Source organism: Podarcis tiliguerta (genome assembly GCF_965153285.1).
Source record: "Podarcis tiliguerta genome assembly, chromosome: 16".
NCBI lineage: Eukaryota > Metazoa > Chordata > Lepidosauria > Squamata > Lacertidae > Podarcis > Podarcis tiliguerta.
Window position 1 is genome coordinate 11,014,253 of NC_139549.1, and position 20,524 is coordinate 11,034,776.

At 42.6% G+C, this 20,524-nt stretch overlaps 2 protein-coding genes and 1 long non-coding RNA gene across 5 annotated transcripts in view; 2 read left to right on the forward strand and 1 right to left on the reverse strand.

Moving 5' to 3' along the window:
• The first annotated feature begins 133 nt into the window (after nucleotides 1–133).
• Nucleotides 134–5,825, forward strand: UQCRQ (ubiquinol-cytochrome c reductase complex III subunit VII). Its single transcript, XM_083418704.1, has 3 exons — nucleotides 134–289; nucleotides 1,294–1,461; nucleotides 5,615–5,825. The coding sequence occupies exons 2-3, from the start codon at nucleotides 1,308–1,310 to the stop codon at nucleotides 5,707–5,709; spliced, it is 249 nt and encodes an 82-aa protein (XP_083274830.1). The 5' UTR covers nucleotides 134–289; nucleotides 1,294–1,307; the 3' UTR covers nucleotides 5,710–5,825.
• LOC310667059 lies at nucleotides 1,468–5,608 on the reverse strand. The gene is made up of 3 exons (XR_014506158.1): nucleotides 3,484–5,608; nucleotides 2,376–3,453; nucleotides 1,468–2,015 (listed from the first exon to the last, which is right to left on the reverse strand). It is a non-coding gene; the product is annotated as an uncharacterized lncRNA (long non-coding RNA).
• Nucleotides 5,826–8,944: 3,119 nt separating the features above from the next.
• The window catches only part of PACS1 (phosphofurin acidic cluster sorting protein 1), an 80,269-nt gene continuing 68,689 nt past the window's right edge, over nucleotides 8,945–20,524 (forward strand). The window contains exon 1 of one of the 3 annotated variants that reach the window (XM_083418481.1): nucleotides 8,945–9,541. In XM_083418481.1, the coding sequence (XP_083274607.1) occupies nucleotides 9,165–9,541 (377 nt within the window). In that variant the 5' untranslated portion in view covers nucleotides 8,945–9,164. The remainder of the gene's footprint in view (nucleotides 9,542–20,524) is intronic. The other 2 variants (XM_083418479.1, XM_083418480.1) reach the window with 2 other exon arrangements.

The following is a 20,524-nucleotide window of genomic DNA, read 5'->3' on the forward strand; positions in this document are numbered from 1 at the left end:
ACTTCACAGCGGCCGCGGAGCGAGCTGCGCGTGCGTAGTAAGCGCACTAGGAAGCTCCCGTAAACCGACGTTCCGCGCGTACGCCGTGTGAGGGCAGGAAGTCGACTTCAGCGGTTGCCAGTGAGCATGCTCAGCAATACGTCACGGGCTGGCTGACCTGATATCGATTCTATAGAGTCGTTTAAACCGGAAGTGACCTTTCTGAGACCGGAAAAGGGAAAGGAGGTCCTGTTGCCTTTTCTGATGCTGGAGTGAGAAGCGGTGACCTTTCTTGCAAGGAGCTGAGCGGGTGCGTAGAAGCGGGAATGTGGTTGGAAGGGGTTCTATCACGCCGGCCTTTATACTCTCAGGATTCAGGAGTCCCCTGTTAAGGGTCCTCGGTCTCTCGTTACTCCGGTGTAAACAGCACCCACTAGAACAGACATAGACAAACTCTGGCCCTCCAGATATTTGGGACTACAATTCCCATCATCCCTGACCACTGGTCCTGTCAGCTAGGGATGATGGGAATTGTAGTCCCAAACATTTGGAGGGCCGGGTGCCTGCACTAGAAGCTTCCTGGAACCATGAGTCTGTCTAGCTCAGTCTTGTTTCCCCAACCTTACCCAATTTTTGGTCCCCACACGTTGTTGGACTACAGTTCCCATCATCCCCGACCATTGGGGCTACTGGGAGTTGTAGGCCAACATCACCTTGGGGCCCAAGATTGGGAAAGGCTGTTCTACTGGACCACAATCAGGGCAACTTCCCCCACCAAGGTGCATCCTGGGCCTTCATTATATAGCTTCTGGTGAAGGCTGGAAAAAATGCACCTCTTTACCCTGGCTTTTGACACCTGATGTGCATATTTTTTAGGGCCCACCCTATTTCTGGAATTTTAAAGTTGTTTTTAATGTTATGTAATGTGTTTTTAATGTTACTAGTGTGTTTTAAGAGTTGTAACCTTAGAGTGAAGAATAGGTAATCAATTGCAGGAATAATAATAAAAACTGCAACTCCCATTGTCCTTGACCCTTAGCCTTGCTGGTGGGAGTTGTAGCACAACCACATTTGGAGGGCAAGAGATTCCCCATTCCTGGTCCATGTGGTTCTGAGATGCTAACCTCTTTTTGTCATGCAGATGTAGTCAAAGGTTGATACTTGGTCTTGCTTCAGCCTGTATTGTAAGTGAGTCACTGGAAAACTCCCTTAAACAACCCCCTATGCAAAGTTAAAATGTTGGGAGAATGCACTCCACTTCAGCAATGTTTTGCTAATCCTATACTTTTCTGTCATTCCTGTTTCCTTTTGCAGAACAGCCTGCCAAGATGGGTATTCACTTTGGAAACTTGGAGAGAGTAAGGCATGTGATCACCTACAGCTTGTCTCCATTTGAACAAAGAGCTTTCCCACACTTCTTCTCCAAAGGAACTCTTAATGTCTGGAGGCGGTTCAGTACACAGGTCTTCCGGGTGGTGCCTCGTAAGTTAAAAATTATTTAGGCTGCTCCTTCTGCTTCTTGCTTGTGTGCGCTGTGTTACCCTTGAGGGCTGGTTCTTTCTCCAGGATTAGTGCATTGATGTTCAAAGTGAAGATCAAAGGAAGTACTCAGGATGTTGGTTTCAGAAGAAGGCAATCTCTGGAGCAACATATGGCATGGGGGGGGGGGGAGCAGTTTCTTCATTGCCATCATATTGCCAAGAGGGCATGGAGCAGATTAGATGAACTTCATTATTGTTATTATTTATTTCATTTATGAATAGCTTCCTATGAATTAACTTGAAGTTACTTTGGAAACTTAAGTTGTTCCAGAATGCTTCAGCCAGATTATCAGATGGAGTACTGTTTAGATCTCACATAGCCCCGTTTTAAAACAGTGGTATTTTCTTCTCCCCAGCCTCCCATCATGAGAGATCTTCCCTTCCCTGCCTCCCAAACAGGGTTTTTTATCCACTATCCATCACTTTTCATTTGCATGCTAACCCCAAAAAGAAAAGAAAGGATAACAAAGAGATAAGAATATTAAAGGAATAATACTGTATACAGTGGTGCCTCGCAAGACGAAATTAATTTGTTCTGCGAGTCTCTTCGTCTAGTGGTTTTTTCGTCTTGCGAAGCAACCCTATTAGCATCTTAGCGCTATTAGCGGTTTAGTGGCTATTAGCGGCTATTAAAGGCTTAAGGGATTAGCCGATTAGCTGCTAAAAGGCTATTAGCGGTTTAGCGGCTTAGAAAAAGGGGGTGGGGAGCGAAAAAAAATCTCAAGACTCGCAAGACATTTTCGTCTTGCGAAGCAAGCCCATAGGGAAATTCGTCCTGCGAAGCGCATTGAAAAACAGAAAACCCTTTCGTCTAGCGGGTTTTCCGTCTTGCGAGGCATTCGTCTTGCGGGGCACCACTGTACTAATAAAGGAAGTAAAGAAATAGGTTAAAAGGACTTCCAACTATCCATCTGTCAGTTATATATATTAGAGTTCTTCAAATTAGTCAAATGTTCAATCCAGGATAGTATCCAGGTGGATTATAAATTGTTTAAATTGTTGAAACACATCCTGGGATCTTGGGTTGAAGAGCAGGTAATTAATAAAATTAAAAACCCAGAATTTAAAGAACCCAGAATTTCAGATCCAATGCAGATAGCATCTGGGGTAAAAAATTCCACTTATAAGGCTTCTTGAAATAGAGAAGTTTTCAGCAGGCACTGAAAAAACAATAGAGATGATGCTTGTCTTACATGTAGGTGGGGGAAGTTCCCAGTTCTGGCATTGCGCAGGACAGACCTGCTGATGAGATGGTTATCTTCAGAAGGCCCTCTCCTGTAGAACACAGTGACTGGCTGGGTATATAGGGGATGAACCACTCTTTTATGTATCCTGGTTCCGAGCTATACAGGGTTTTGTGCCAACACCTTGAACTTAGCCTGGTAGCTATTGGGCAACCTGTGCCAATTTATAAAAGACAGTTCTCTTTGCTCTACATTGGAAGCACTAGATGGAGCAAGAGAGCAGAGCAAGGTGACAATCTCCTTTAGTCAGTACACAGTGGCAATAACAGTCTACTCTCCCACGTGTTCCGGAATTATAATCTCCTTAGTGTAATTACAAAATCTCGTTAGCAATTAGTCATCTTTAGCCTCAGTGACAATGATAGTTAGCATTTAAGTAGTGTATTTCCATAGTTCAACGAATTCATATGCTGTTGCAGCCATTGACAGCAGTTTATGAAGTCCTGAGGTCTTCGGGTTTTATATTAGTGCTAGCAGCCTTTCGCATAGTGTTACCTTCTCCCGCTGTACTCTCTTCAATCCTGAGATGACCTGTTCAGGCTCTGAAGTGGGTCCCTGAAGTGGCTCCATCTGTGTATCTTTTAAATTGTCTAGTGGCTCGGACTGTCATCTCAGCATGATGACCAACCACTAAAAATGCTACAGAGAGAAAAACTACTCTCTCTTTCTCTGTATATCTATATCTATATCTATATCTATATCTATATCTATCTATTCACAAAGTGGAATGCAACAGCAGAGACAACCAGTCTGAATACCATTTAAAAGAATTAAATATGATACAACCACACTTCATTATATTTTTAAAACACTGGGTTGCATCCAACTAACACATACTTGGAGTAGTAGACCCACGGAAATCAATGAACTTGGCTGCTATAAGTGAGTTGGATAAAATCACATTTTGTGGTGATCTTAAAGAATCAGCACACAAAAAATGAACTAGTACGGCACAAGCTCAGCATTCTGTCGGCAGCTTAGAACATCATCACTGCAGCCCAATTTACACAAGCCACTGAAAGCTACAAAGAAATAATAATAAAGTCTTCATCGTTCCCCTAAAAATATTGATACCAAAATGTTACTCGTCAGCAGCCAATTTTATGGGAAGGCCAGTTTGACAGGGACCAGTGGAAGGAGGCGATGATGGTGGACTTATTTAAAAGTACAGTATTTTGGATTACAGGTTATAGCAAACAATTCACTGAAAAGATGGATCCAGCCTTGGTAGTTTATGCAGGGGTGGGAAAGCTTGGAGCTGAGAGGCAAATGCAGCCTTTCAGGCACTCTCTGGCCTTTGGGACTCTCCAGACCGCTCTCCTCCTGCTTTGCACCCTCCTTGACTGGTTCTCCCTGGCTTGGATTATATCCTTGAATTCTGACAACACTTCTTGCATGTCAAGATGGAGGACAGAGAGGGTGTGCGTGCGCGCATTTAGAAACTAATCTAGTATACAGAGGCAAACGTTTACATTCATTTCTCCACCCACTTTTGCCTCTGATTCCACCCACCACTGGTGTGTGGCCCCCAGAAGGGAATTCAGCTGAAAAAGATTTCACACCCCTGTGTTTATGTATCAGCCTGGTAGCTATAGGCAACAAGTAATTCTGTGCAGGCGAGTGAGTGGGCTTGCAGAGTGGGGCCAGATTCTATTCCTTCTCTGTGCCCAGAATTGAAACCAAGTGGGCTGCCATAAAAGAGAAGCCTCCTCTTTGCAGCATAAAACATTACTAGGCTCCTCCAACTTGTTATTGTTATTCTTTTTTCTTTTCTACTTTTTTGTATCTAACTCATTTGTAACTGAAAATCAATAAAACACTGTTTAAAAAGAAATGTACCATGCTCTTGCAAGAGTGAAAAAACTCTCTACGAACCTCCAGCACAGACGCACACACCTATATCTATCATCTATCTATCTATCTATATTTTGCAGGTTAGTAACTTTTAAGGGTTTAGTGGTAAGGGGTGAAGAGCTGTAATCCAACTACATTTGGAGGACACCACATTGGCTACTCATGTGTTAATACATAAGTTTATTTGCTTCCATTGCAGTACTTTTCTTGGAAAACTCATCAATGCAGAAGAAAATGGCAACAAACTAACTGGCATCTTAAAAAACAACACTATTCTTCTTTCTTAAAAACAGTTATTGGAAATGGCTTTCTCTTTAGTCAAAGAGGGGGATAGAAATAAAAAGACAGATGGGGCTAGGCCACACAAATATATAGAGAGAGCTAACAGTGCATCTTTAAGGAAATGAGGAATGTCAGAGCACTTGCCATATCCTGGGCTGTCATGATTATAAAACTCCTACTTGTACATGTTATTAAGCAGGAGTGGGGGAGCCTCTTGTACTCCAGATCTTGCTGGACTACAATTCCCATAATTCCTGACCACTGGCCATGCTGTCCAGGGTGTATGGGAGTTGGTGTCCAACATCTGGAGAGCCACAGGTTCTCCATCCCTTTTATAAAAGATGGCACTGCATTCCCAACTATTTGCTGGAATGGTACTTCATAGCAGAAGAATATGTTATTATTTTAGTAACATGTATTTAGCCTTTGTTACAGTAGACTATGGGAACTTAAGGGCTGTGCCAATAGGGTGATAAATAAGTGATTTTGATAAGAGTTCTGAAGGATGTAAGAGAGAAAGATACCACTCAGGTGATTTGGGATGCAATTCCAGGTACTGTATAAGGGACAGCAAGGGAGACAGGGCAGAGTCATGTGCAAGGGAGCAAGAAGACCTTTGGGACCACTGAGAACAGTGGAACTGGAAGAACAGAAGACTTAGTTGCTTTTATTGTAGTTGTAAAGCTAACTGTGTTTCTTTTTTAACCTCCTAAGCCTTTGTCGCAGCCTATGTCATCTATTCCTGGGGAACCGAAGAATTTGAACGTCTTAAAAGGAAGAACCCAGCTGACTATGAGAATGATGAATAATCTGACAGATAACAAAGAAAACAGTTGCCAGCATTTATTCTTGGCCTCAGCTTGTTGACATGAATACGCAAATATTTAAAATAACACTGGTTCAATAAACCTCTCTTCCTGTTCTACTTGTGAGTGTGATTCTTCAAGCTTTGCCAAAAGCTGAATTTGCAGGCATGGGGCTGTTTTTGCTGCTGTCTAGTATTCAGCTATTCCAGGGATAGGAGACCTGTGGGGCCTTCCAGATGTTGCATTCTATCTCCCATCAACCCCAGCCAGCATGGCCAGTGGTCAGGGCTGATGGAAATTACAGTCCCTCAACATCTGGAGGGCTACAGCAGGGATGAGGAACCTCAGCCCTGGAGGCTGAATGTGGCCCTCCAGGCAACTCTAGCTAGTCCTTGGGACTCTCCCCAGGCCACACCCACTTCCCGGGTCCTGTAACTCACTAGGCACCTGCCTTTGCTGTAATGCATGCCTGGATGGAGTATAGAGGAGGGTGTATAAATGTGTGTAGAATCTAACCTAATGTGCCAAGGTAAGATTCACATTTGAAGCTTTGAGCTTTGTTGTTGGAAAAGCGGAATAGAAATATATCACATAAAATAAAATCTGTTGCTCCACCCATTTTTATGTCTGGCCCCTGCTGCCACTGGTATCTGACTCCCATAAGGGAATATGTGGGCTGAAAAAGGCTCCTTGCCCTTGGGCTATGGGTTCCTCATCTCTGTTCTGCTTTTTGATAAATGAAAAGGGCAATTTTTATTACTTTATTAATGGGTGCATATTTATCTCCCTCCTTTCTGTCCTGAACAAAACTTAATAACAAACTGAAAAGGTATCAAAGCTGGACTGTTCTGCACTGAATGCTGATGAATGGGTCTCTCCAAGGAAGGCCAAAAAACACTTGTGCTCAAATAACCACACTTCTTTTAGCTGTGAGGCTTATGTTGGTGGCCTAATTGGGTAGGCAAGATCATGTGGTTCTTTACAGATCTTGGCTGCGAACCATATATAGGACTTCAAAGGTAAATCACTGGTGCTTTGAATTGAGACTGATTTCCAGAGGCTTCCAGGACTGCGTAGGTTAAAACCAACACTTTGAATTGGGTTTGGGAATGTATAGGCAGCCACTGCAGCTGTGCCAGAACTAGCATTATATGCTCAATACTGCCTCATTTTTGTCAGCAATCTTGTTGCTGCATTCTTCACCAAAGGCAGCCCTATGTATAATGCATCTCAGTAATCTAATCGGGAGGTTACTAGAGCACAGATTACTGTCCCGATAGAGGAGCAATTGGGCCACCAGTTGAACCTGGTAGGGCTGTACACCACTCATCCGACCAGAGGAACCATCTATTAACAGCATCTTTGGATTGAGCCTCAGTTGACTGGTCCTCATTTAGTCCATCATTGTGACTAGGCACATGATCAGTGAGTACATCTATCACCTCACCTACAGGGGAGGAAATAGTGTTATGTGTATCAGTAGTAGACTGATGACAATACACTGCAAAACTCCTTATGACTATACCTGGCAGCATGTAGATAACTAGCTTGGGTGAGGTGACCCCTGGCAGCCACATTGTGCTACACATAGCTATACATCATACATATATAGTTCTACCATGCAAGAGGGATCCTGGGCCAATCAGGATCCTCTCCTTGGTGGACAGGCTCTTGACACATATGAGGACCATATGCCAGGGGTGGGTTGGGCCAAGCGGCAAAAGTAGATGCAGCAACATGTGTGACTTTTGCCCTTTTTACAGTAGGGTACATTCCCAGACACACACAAGCCATAAATTTCTACACCTGCCACACATATTTCTCTCTCCTCCTGCTGCCCTTGATGCAAATGTGTGTAGAGCAGGGCTGTGGCAGGGTTACCTTGGGAGAGTATTGAGGGCCAAGCAGAGAAGCTCAGAGGGCCACATTTGGCACTGAGGTCCGCCACCCTGGCTTATATCATAAGAAATCTGTGAGGTTTTAAGATGCTGGAAACCTCTTTGGTCCTATAGGCACTGCATAATAGCAATGTGTGTTGATGTTTTTAACTGTTTCCCGCTCTTGAGGACAAGTACAGTACTAACTGGACTGAGGGGGGGGGGAATCACCATTAGTACTGTATTGTTCCCCCTTCCGGTGTCAAATATATGCTGTGTTTCTGTCTAATTATGCATTGACATTTCAGTTGCCCCTTTTCCTTTCACTTGGGTGGTACCATAGGAGAGGAGAGAGGGCAAGCAAATCAAACTAGGAAGTGGTGGGCTTAAGTACTGTGGTGCTCCTACCTCAACAGAGACTGTTATTTTTCTCTCAGAGATCTTAACATGTGGGACACAACTTGTCCACCTAGAAATATACTTGGTTCTTCTGTGTCCCCCCATTTTCTTCTTGTGCCGCCACAGTCTATGTACTTTATAAATGTCATAATTGGCTTTGAAGGCTTTTGCAGAAAGTGGGAAATATACAGTATGCCATTCCCTACTATTTTTTGTTGGGAGCCCCCCAGAGTGGCTGGGGCAACCCAGTCAGATGGGCAGCATATAAATACATAAATAATAATAATAATCATTCCCTCTCTGCCATGGGTGAAGCAGCAATGATCAAGTTGCTTCAGATATATTGTGAAGACCTCTCTCTCTCTGCAAGGCTGGACCCTGTTTTACCTCCCTGAATCTTCCGAATTTGTTTTATTCTTTTGTTATTGTATTTTACTGGTTTTTGACTGTGTTTTGGTTCAGTGTTGTTGTTATACTGCACACTGATTTAAGATTTTTTTTGTAATGCTAAGCAGTATATAAATGCCTTTTAAATAATAATACAATACAGCATATACCCTATCCCCCTTCACAATACGGATTCCCTCCACCCCCACCCGTTTCTAATTTAACGTGTATACGGGGACGTGTGCCGTGAGCTTTCCCCCTAAGCCAGGAGGGCGTCGAGTTCTCCCTGTTAAGAGGGAAGGGAAGGAAGTGAGGGTCGATTGGAGGAGAAAAGAATTTGAGAGAGAGAGAGAAAAGAGGGCGGGGAAAAAGCGTGCGCGAGAGAGAAATACACACTGTAAAAGCGCGAGCGCGAGCCATAGATCGCTCCACCCAATCAGCGCGCGCAGAGCCGTCAAGGCGCCCAATCGCCGTCCTCCCGCGCGCGCGAGCGCCCCCTTTAATTTGGGTTTGAGCCCCGCAACTGCCACTGCCGCCGCCGCCGCCCTCCCCCCAAACCTCCCCGCCCTTTTCCCAAGCAACCGTTCCTCAAACTCGCTGCCTCTCGCGCACGCGCTCCTCCTCCTCCGCCAGCGGCCTCGCGCTCGCTCCTCCTCCTATTCGGGAGCGCGCCTGCAGGGGCAACAGGAGTCAAACCCAGCCGCGCGGCTGAAGGGGAAAGAAGGCGGCGGCTGAGGCGCTAGCGGGGATTGAGGGAGACTCTCGTCGTCGTCGTCGTCGTCCTCCTCCTCAGCCATGGCGGAGAGAGGGGCGCTCGGCGGCCAGCGGGGCTCGCTCACGCCTTCGCTGCACCAGCCGGTATCCAGCGCCTCAGCTTCTTCGGCGTCCCCGGCTGCACAGAGCCTTTCAGGGCAGCCTCCGCCGCCGACGGCGGTGCTACAGCAGCAGCAGCTGGCGCCTCCTCCTGCTCCTCCGGCGGCGGCGGCGCCTTCGTTGTCTCAGCCGGCCGCTCTCGGCCCCGGAGGAGGCTCTCTGGCCCCGGGGGGAGGCGGCTCGGGGGCTCCCGGGTCAGGCGCGACGGCGACGGCGGCGACGGCAGGGGGGCGCCCGGTCCAGATGAACCTTTACGCCACCTGGGAGGTGGACCGGAGCTCGCCCAGCTGCGTGCCCAGGTGAGGAAATGGGGGTGGGGGGGAGGGGAGGAGAGAGAGACTCTTTCCTTCCTTTTACATTCTTTGGTACCGCCACCGTTCAGATTTTATGAATTCAGTGGCATAGAAATGTGCATTTAATCAACCGATTCCCTGAGGGGTAAGTAGTAGCCGTGTCGCAGCAGCAGCAACACACCAGAGGAGGAAGAGGAGTCGTCTTTGTGGGCAAGCTGGAGGCTTAGCACGTTTATCTGCTTTTGTTGGGCTGCAAGGTTTCTTTCCCTCCAACCTCATATCTTCTTCTCCACGTCCGTCCTCCCCCCCCGCGTCTCACCCCGTTATCTCCCTCCGTTTACCTTCGCAGGTGTGGTAGTCTAGCTCGACCCCACCCACTCCCTAAGACCTACTTGCTCTAGCGCCTGCCAAAAAGGGAAAAGGGGAAAAAAAACAGAGAGAAAAGGCACCTCCCTATTTTAAGTATTTACGTCCCTCCTCCTTGGGGAATAAAGGATGAAATATAACCCTTAGACGTCATTTATCTGTTCCCCTTATTTACAAAGTGTGTGTGGGGGGGTGATAGCAAATTGCTTCTTTTAATCACACACGCTTGAATGTTAAAGAGTGGTTTGCCTTTATGTGGGGCTGTGGGTTGATGTTTAAGCAGGAGTGGGAAATCGAGGGAGGCTGTACATAGTGAGAGGTCGCTTGTTCCTCTCAATGGGGGGCAGTTGCACCTAAAAGTTTTCTTACATGAGTATATGTTAGGGTCCTCGACCTTTGCGGAGAACTAATACCCCCTTCCATCTATGCCTGCATGCCTTCAAAGAGAATGAGTTACTATATTTTAGCTACCATCTTCCTCCTTGTGCATAAAGAAGGGGGTGTCATCCTGTGTGTGGGTGTAGATATTACTTTTAACATTTGTATCCTGCTTTGAGTGCATATTTTGAAAGAAAAGCTGGGAAAGGCTAAAACAGAATAAATTAACCCCCATGTGTACACATAAAACAGAACCAGCTCCTTCATCTTGAAACACCTACTTCTGTCCCCACCCATGTAAAGGTGAATGAGGTTCTGTTAACCAGAACCCTCCCCCAGCAAATGTAAAGGATGTGGGATGTTCTCCTCCTTTATAAGTCAGTAGGCTTATGTGGGAGGGGCTTGCCCCTCTGTGTGCTGGGGATGTAGGTTTTTCAAAGTGGAGCGGTTATTTAAATGATATTTAAGAGAAATATATGAGAGTGAGGGTGGGCGTTGGAATTTCAAAGTTGAGGAGTTGTTTCTCCTTCAACAGTCATCCATACACATAAGAAGCAGCTCATTTTAAAACAGATGTGTCCCTGACCACATATAATAGAGGACAAGTCAACCTTCCTCACATAATGGAGAACTTGCCTTTTACCCTTCAAGGTTTAGCTTTTCCCCCATCAAAAAGAGAATTAACACCCCACTCCTCTTTGTTAGGAAAGAAGGGGATCTCCCCCTTTTCCAGAATATAATTTGACTAAGTAGGAAGATGTTCTGCCTAATAAAAGGAAATTATCCACAGCCCACTCACTTGGTAAAGTTGACATGATTTCCCTGGTGAGAGTAAGGTCTTCACTCACGTAGATACTATATTCTGATTTGCATACGCACACCCTGCTTCAAGGCATGAACAAAATCATTTCCTTATTATGAAAGCAAGCTGCACCACCCCATCTTTGCCTTCATTTTATTCCAAATAAGTGACCTTGGCCTTTTGAAGTGAAACAGAGCTCTGTTCTTCCTGTGGGGGTTTTCCATTAGGTGTTAGTGAGAATGCTTACCACTTAAACTTTCCCTTAGGGGAGATTGGGACTTCTGCCCTTTCGCTGTGATGATTCTTTCAGAAACCTTCAGATGAAATCTGCCAAATCTTATAAAGGCAGCTACTTTCCAGTGAGGTTCCTAAAACAACCACTGATAAAAATGCTTTATTGATACAATGGTAACTCTCCATATACTCTTCTTTGCTCGATAAATGCTTCTCAGGTGAATATGAAAAGAACCACCTAAGATATTAAAACAAACTTTTCTGGCTCCATTGAGCTTCTCTCAGCTGAAATATATGCAACAGTAGCTCCTCTAGAAACCATTCTGCATGCCACTTTACTGCCTCATTGACAGGGGGATTAGTAAAAGTGGCTTTCCTGGATCTTTCCATCTATGGAGTGTAGAAGAGGTAAAATGACCCAATGCTGTCTTAGTTTTAAGACCTTTCAGTCCCCCTCCCCAAGGCAGTCTTGTGCAGTCTTGTATTTTCATCCAGAAATCAAACTACTTTAAAAAGCAAAAAATATCACTGTCCTACAACAGAACTTTTACTGTGCAACAAGGTAAGAGCTTACCGTATGTGGAGTTGTCTTATAATTATTTTATAATGTTCTATAATTTAAGGGAACCTTAAGAACTTCACTGTCCAACAGAGCTGTCGTTATGGTCATTCCCTTATTCTTGTCATTTGTATCTAACAAGCCCTGTACACAGGACTTGGTTGGTTATGGACCAATCGCCTTGCTATTCCAATCGCCCGTGAGAGTGAGTTTGCTGTCTGCAGGTTATAGGCTCAACATAACCCCAAATTGAACATTTTGCATGAGTATGGCTGCTTTTTATTACAGCATTTGTAGCTTGATTTTCTTCATCTGGATATACTGTGGGTAGTGCGCAGAACTTAAAACCTGATGAACTAAAAAACAATGAAATGCCTTCTGCAATTACTGACAGTCTCCCTCACCTGTGTTGATGATCACTAAATGAGTTTCTTCTATCCCAAATGACCTGTATAGTTTAATGTCCTTGTAATGACTTTGTCTATATATCCCCTTTTAGTTGCATGAAGTGAAACCGGCTAAGCTATAAGATCAACTTTCCTCCTTTTCCTCCTTGTGCTTAAAGCAAAGACTCTCCTGTCTCTCTTCTCTTCTCCTGTCTCTTAAATGATACTTATTATTTGTGTTGAACTGCTGCTGTTCTGAGGACAGCCAAGATAGACAGACTGGCCACTCTGTTCTCTTTGGGTGGCAAAAAATTGGCATAAGTAGGAAACAGCAGTTTTTGTCTACCGGGAGATGAGCCACTAGCTCAAACTGATTGATTACTGTTTATTTTTAGTCTGCCTATACCTGTTTGATTTTGAAGAGCCCAGGTGGCTGATTATTCTTCTCTCAAACAGACACCATGCTTGTTACAGGAATTATTATGCTAATCCCTTGTTCAGAACCTACATGAGACTTGGCCAATATTTTTTCTGCTAACAAGCATAATATCAGCATGTTTCTAACATCTATGATGCTGTGTTGTGGCATTTTGTGACAGCTGAGACTTTTCTCAAGGGCAGTATTTTTCCTACCCACCTCTTAAACAAGAATCAAACAATAATGGGTCTATTGCTAATCTTTAGACAAAGCTTAATTGAAGGATTTGTCTCAATAGCTGAATAATTTGCTTCAAAAGCTGAATGTTAATTTGCTGTAGTTTTTGTTGTTGTTGTTTTTTACATCCCCTTGGTTTGAATTCATGGTTTTGTTTCTCTGCTCAGTCACCATTTGGGGGAGGACCTTTTAAATACAGTACATAGTTCAAATAGCTTTTTGAAAGCTGTAGGGAATAATCCTAGCCAGATTTGAACTGAAATACAGCAAAGAGCAAACCCCTTTCATCCAGCATGCAAAAACAAAAGGTCCAATATATTAACAATTATTTCTCACCATATTAAAACAAACACACCAGTTGTAGTCATATAACTGAATCATTTGTTTTGCTGAAATGTGGGTTATTTTAAAACTTCCAGTATGCTGATTTTTAATGTTGTATTCAGAATGATTGATTAGTGTCCAGAGTACTGAATGTACCCCAGATGGGCTTTGCGATCCATGTCTATTGTCTGTTTATAATGAAGGGGTGGACTAACTAATGATTTGGGCTTATTTTGCAGATGCAGCTTAGTTCCCTCACCCTGTTTCTGAGATAGCTGTGTTTGTTATGACTCAAGAATCTGCCTGTGATTACAGTAATCAAAAGTACACTTACTGTAAGATGGTATTCTTGTAAAAAAAAAAAAAAGGCATCTGCTCTAAATAAGAAATTGATTTAAGGCCACAAGGGGTCATAACAGTCATTCCAGTGCAATATCTTGCCATGTTTACTTTTTGAATAAAACACAATTCTCTGTCTGAAAGCAATAGCTCTGAGACTGAGGGTTACTGGAGAGGTGTGAGCTATTTTCTTTTTCTTGGGTGACCTCTGTCTGTGTCTCAGTTGTACTAGCAATTGGTCCTCCTGTGTTCTGTATTGCTTCTGGTTGATCTATGAAACAGCCAAAAGTAGTTGATAAGCTCCTCCTATTTCACATGGCTCTTGAGCTCTATTACATGACACCGGAAAGCATGTTGCATGCTTTACTAATACAGGAATTTAGTTCCTGCCACAGAGGAAGTTACTGTCTTTCCCATTCCAGAGGTGTCAGTAGTGATTGACTCTTACACTTTGCCATTTTTATAGGGATATTTTAACATCATGTTAAAAGAATTTGGACATGCAGTATCTGACACAGTTGAGATGGCCTGAAATAAATCCTTTGCCTAGGGCAAATACATATATTTGTGTTGTTATTAATCCAACCACTTGTCTGACACCTCATGTCATTATTATACTGTATGCTCACCTGGGAGTAAGTCTTACTGAGCATAATAGGCCTAGTAAAATCTTGTGCATGCCTACTCAAAAATAACTCTCATTGAGTTACATCAGATTTACACCCAGGTAAGGGTAGATAATTGCAGTCTAGGTCATTTGGAACGTGAGCTCAATATATCAATCCCCTCTTTGTGTAGTTCCAGGATAATAGAATTTGACAACACTTCCTTTTTTGTTTTTGTTTCTTCTCCCTATTGCACTTTTTGGTATAAAATATGTATTTGCTGTGCTCGTCGTTTCCTCCCAGCTGAAGGGCTCCACTGATTTCCTTAGTGCAAAAGTAACTGTAGCAAGGTGGAAAGACAAGTTCTGTCAATGCTACATTTTTCCTTTTCAGTAAAAAGTAACTTCTTAATGTTTCCATTGAGTTTATTCACTTGTAAATAGAACTCCAACATATTTTTATAGTAGATAATACAACCAGAGTATGAACAGCTTAATTTATCCAAGTTACATGTTTTTGTGACTCTTCTTTTACATGCGAGAGCATTAGAGTAATATTAGAAACTTTCTGTGGAGATAACATTTCTTCAGAGTGTGCATGCATTTGAATCACACTATTATCTAAATCTCCTTTTAAAATTTAAAACCTTTTATGATTCTTGAAAGGTTTCACTGTCTAGTATTAGTATAGTCGACATTATTATGAAGTCTTTGACGAACAACATACTAGCAATTCCCCACTACTCCAGAAAGTTGTAACAAAGTGCTTGATGGTTTCTAAAGCAGGGAATATAGATTTGATCTGGCCCTTTTAATTTAGATACTTAGCTTAGTTGCTTTAACCAAACATCGTTGCAGTCTTTAGTTATGGTTATGCTTGGTACTGATGTAACATCAGGCCATTTCAGGTTGCGATTTGGTTTTTCTCCATGGAAAAAGTGTCTGGTTTGTTGCATATAATATGGGGAGCTTCTCTCCTTCTTGACATGTTGCAATTACGGTAGCAAAATGTGGCAGACCACCATTCTGTGGGGATCACTGTTTTCTCATTGTACTAATTAAATGTTGTCTAGAATGGGTGTCAGATATGATGTGCAATTTTGATGGTTAATTGGTCCATTATGTATGTGGCTGGGTGGCTTCCCTCAGTGATCATGATTTGTAATTTACTTACCAACTTTACTATTGGGGGTGGAATGTGGGGCATGACTTGGGACCACCTGAAATTTAATTATTTTTCTTCAAGACCTTTTGGCATATACAGGGCACATTTTGTGTACTTTGTGGAACAAATAGCATTTAATACTGATACTAAATGTTGCTTTTACTTCCAGCAGAGTGAGTTTTTCCTAACACCCCGAAGGTATTGCTATAATACTTTACTTCCATAACAATTTTTCTTGTTAAGGAGGTGACACAGTTTTGTCACACTGAATGAAGAAAATTCTTAGTAAGGCCAGTGCACTTCACAGCATGCTAAGCATTACATGTATTTGCCATATAACATATGGCCATCTACCCCAGGATGGGGAACCTATGGCCCTCCAGATGTTGTTGGACTCCAATTCTCAGCATTCCTGACCATTGGCCATCCGGATGGAGCTGATGGGAGCTGGAGTCCAATAACACCTGGAGGAGCATATGTTAGCTGTCTATGATCTAACCAATCATCTATAAAAATAGTTGTAAGTTATCAGTGGGTTGGATAAGAAATATGGGCAGGTCAGATCTTTTGCCAGGTGCTATTTCAGTTGCTGATTTTGTGAATATTAGAAAGCTTTTATAGTAAGATGGATGCCTAGTTAATTTTTAGTTAATTAATCACCTACATTTTAACCAATTTTAAATATGTGTATTAAGGAAAAGCTTTTTTTCTTTGATAGTGAAGTACAGTACATGAGTATTTAGTAAATGGAAGCTACTCCATTTAATATTTTGATTCTCCCAACAAAAGCACACAAGGCTTAAAATAGCTTCAAAAAAAATTTGGTCCCATTAGTTTAATTTTCTCACATGTTCAGTTCCTAACAGTAACTCTTTTCTACAGTGTGTTTCAATATTATTGTAGTAACTTATTGCTCTCCTGAATGACCTTGTCTGTTGTTAGCTTAGTGATAGGAACTTTATTGTTGAGCCAATTAATCTGTTCTGGAAGTGTTTTGAATCAAGGAAAAACAAGGCCTATTCTTGGCACCTCAATCCTGCACATGTTTACTCAGATTAAGGCCTATTGCCACCAAAGAAATATAGGAAGCGAATAAAAAGAGAACCCACAGAAGTGATCCTGACACAAAACCCCCCACACACACTAAGTAAAAGAATAGAAGCATTGCCACCCCCCCACCCTATGCACCATCCCCACCCTTCTCCTCTTTGCCCCCCTTCCTTCCCAACCTTATACTGCATGAACACTAATAGGGTTGCCATAGTACAAACAGGATGTTGCTGAGGTTTGTTTTTGTTTTTTTAAGAAACCCACCAAAATTGTTGAGCTTTTTTGGGGAAACCTCCGCTTAAAGCTTAAAATAGTAATTTCCAGCTTTTGGAGATTTTTCTGCTGCTGTTTCCATCGCGTTGGCATGCATCCAGGTTTCCTCCCCCCCCCCCATGCTATTTTTATTTTTATACCCCAAAGCCAGGACATGTCAGGAATTTTCCTGATGTATGGCAAGCCTAAACACTAATGTCTCCCCAAAAATGAAACAGATCTGTAGAAAAAAACAAGTTGAAAAAAGAGACAATGCACATATTTTTGTAAGTTCAGAAGTCTTTAATAAAAATTATTTTAAAAATAAGGTCTATTGGGTTCAGTTAATCTTATTCTGAAACAGGTTATGTACGCCTTCAGGCTTAAGGTAAAGATAAAGGGACCCCTGACCATTAGGTCCAGTCGTGACCGATTCTGGGGTTGCGGTGCCCATCTCGCTTTATCGGCCGAGGGAGCCGGTGTACAGCTTCCGGGTCATGTGGCCAGCATGACTAAGCCGCTTCTGGCGAACCAGAACAGTATACGGAAATGCCGTTTACCTTTTCGCTAGAGCAGTATCTATTTATCTACTTGCACTTTGACGTGCTTTTGAACTGCTAGGATGGCAGGAGCAGGGGCCGAGCAACAGGAGCTTACACCGTCGCAGGGATTCGAACCGCCAACCTTCTGATCAGCAAGTCCTAGGCTCTGTGGTTTCCCAGCGCCACCTGCGTCCCTTTCAGGCTTAGGTTAATGACCGGCAATTTACATTTGTGTGGTTCCTCTGAGGTAAATGGAAATATATGAATGTTAAGTGTTTTGAGTTGGACCCTTCAGAGTTCACATGATTTGTGAATTAAGATCTTACTCTAGTGGCAACTAAAAGTGGGTTTAATGCAGGTTAGCCACTCCAGATCCAGCAATAAATATACCATAAAATATATACACAACTGTTGTCAAAATTCTGTGTTTATGTGACTTTAGAAGCTATTGTTACTAAAAAAAAATTATATCCCTTGAATCCTGTTTTCATCCTATCGTTTTGTGTCTCATTTGCCTTGGATCTCTTCTGAATTCTTTGCTGTGGATAGACTTTCTGGATAACAATTAATTCAACTGAGGCCAGTGGCTTTTCTGATATTGTATCTAATCTTCAAAATGAACAATTAATCCTCAACAGTGCTTTCTGGTAACTCAGTTTTTATTTGACCTCTGTTCAGGGAACATTAATGTTTTAAGTTAAACATAGGCATGGATAGGCCTGATATTGTAAATGGGATCTATTAATTGTTTTCATTTTAGATGAAAAGAAAAGAGCTCTCGTGCCATTCTCAATCTTTGAGCAGTTTTTAGCCTACGCGTAATTAACCTAACTACAGACATCTTGGGAAAGCAATGGCTTTTTGCTGGAAAATTCATTAATGGATGCTCTCTCCACCAACTAATACTAGGCTATGTTTACAGGAACGTTTGCATTGCAGTAGCATTAGTAGACACAAAGCAAAACCTTCATGTTAAATATCAAAATGCTCTAGAACAGGCATGTCCAACTCCCAAGAGATAGCGATCTACTCACAGTATATAAAAAAGGCAGTGATCTACCCATTGTCATTGGAGAATGGACCAGAGTTGTTGCTGAGCTTTTTTTAGGAAGTCAAGGCTGTTGAGCTTTTTTGGGGGTGAATATCACTAAGGGCCCAAGGATCGACCAGGAGCACCCTGCGATCAACCTGTTGGACATGCCTGCTTAGGCCCAGCAGTGTTTATTGCCGTGCATGTTTTAATCCCACATGGGAGATAAAGTTTTGAGGTGGAGCCATCTAGCAGTAAGAATTGCTTAGTTACGTGGATATAACAGGCAGTGGCGGCGCATGTCCTGGGGGCGCCACCTGCGGGGGCGGGGCTCCCAGCACGGGCGGGCGGGCAGCCAGCCACGATGGCAGCCTGCCAGGATCGCACTGCCGGGGGCGGTGCGCTCCCCCCCGCACTCCTCTTCCTCCACCAGTGATAACAGGGTTTCTCAGAAGTTCTACCCCCCTCACCACTGAAATGGTGGAACAGAGGCAGAACCACTCACAAAATGGTAGCACAGGGCAGCAGTCATATCACAGAACTATAAAGTAAAATGCAACGACACTATTACCAGAGGCAAACCTTGAGGTCTCAAATTTCAGCAGTGCCCTGTGTGACACCAGAATTCAGCACCCTTGCCGCTCATTTTCCATTTTTTACCATAGTTGTGGCAATCCCTGTGCTGTCTCTGAGGCACATGCACTGTGTGGCTGAACCAGTCACACTACCCTAAATCCGCCTCTGCTGTTATGATGCGGCATTGTGGGATGTAAAATGGCATCCCATGTCACCACTTCTGCTTCTTTTAGCCCTGCAGGCTTGGTGACCTTGGGTCAGTGCTTGTGAGGATAAAATAGAGGACCTCCCCAAAAACTTTACCTCCCTTGAAGTAAATGACTCCCCATCTCTATTTCATGCCCATTGACCGTCCCTACAAAAACTGAAGAAACAAGTACTTTACTGATCTTTCTCTTTCTCTTACAACTTTTGGAAACCTATGTTATAATTTAGTACCATTGCCAATAAAAAAATTGTCTTTGGGAGAGTGACCACTAGACAGTTATTCATCTCCATTCTAAAATTAATGCACATGTAATAAGAGCCATTGTGCATCCTTTTTTCTGATATGTTGGAAAGCCTTCTAGAGAGGTTTCTTCACTTTGTAGCTTTACATTCATAACTGTAGTATTGAATGCAAATATAATATATGAACTGAAATAGTCTCCTGTTGTATCACAAAAAGTAATAATAATAATAATAATAATAATAATAATAATAATAATAATAATAATAATTTATTATTTATACCCTTCCCATCTGGCTGGGTTTCCCCAGCCACTCTGGGCGGCTTCCAACAAAACACTAAAATACAATAACTATGTGATCTGTGTTAGGCAAAACAAATATTTGGGCAAGGAAGGGTATAATTTTTCCCCAGCAGGGTTAAGTATTTGTTATAAAAGAATTTGGATATTGATAAAGATACCTTGTCTGTCAAACACGGATAGACATTTTGTGAGTTAACATTTCTAAACCTTGAGATTTAAATTTCTGGGGAGGAATCAAGTAGGACTTCATATTCCCCCTTGCAATCCCTGCAAATTGGCTCCAGTGCATTCATCAACCCTCTGGAGCTTTTTTTGAGGGCACATGGAGAACCTGAAGGGAGGAGAGGAAGGTGAACTTCTGTTGCATGGGTGGAAATTTGTTCCTCTCACACATGGACTAGCATTGCATGCAACCACTGAAAAAATCAATGCCTTCTATATTAGCAGGTCTTATTTTGGGGTTTGCTAAATTCTAAATTTATCAAAGCAAGTTGAACTTACAGTTTAGCCTAGGTATTTAAAAATGCCATGCAGGATTAATGAAAATATGAAGATGAATGGTAGCTGGTAATGAATTTGAATAGATTTGATCCAGTTTAATCTGAATATCTATTTAAACTAGAACTACAGCCTAAACATTTTTTTAAAAGGCTGCTCTTTCTGAATCTAAGGTCATTTGTCAGTGAGGATTAAGGTGCACAGTCTTAAATGTCATGTTATAATTTATTTTTTAAGTATGCTTAGATTGCAATACAAAAATGGTTTGTGTATTTAAAAACATAATGGAAGCTTTTCAGAGCTAGAAAAATAGTTCACATTTCTATAGTTCACTCAAGTGCTTCTTGTTGTTTCCGTGAAAGCCTATATTAGGAAGTAGCAACGTAGGAATAAAGTAAAGGTGGCTCAAGGTCAAAGAATACTTATTTTCACCCAGAAGTTAAAAACAAATATTAATATTCCACAGTCAAATAAGAC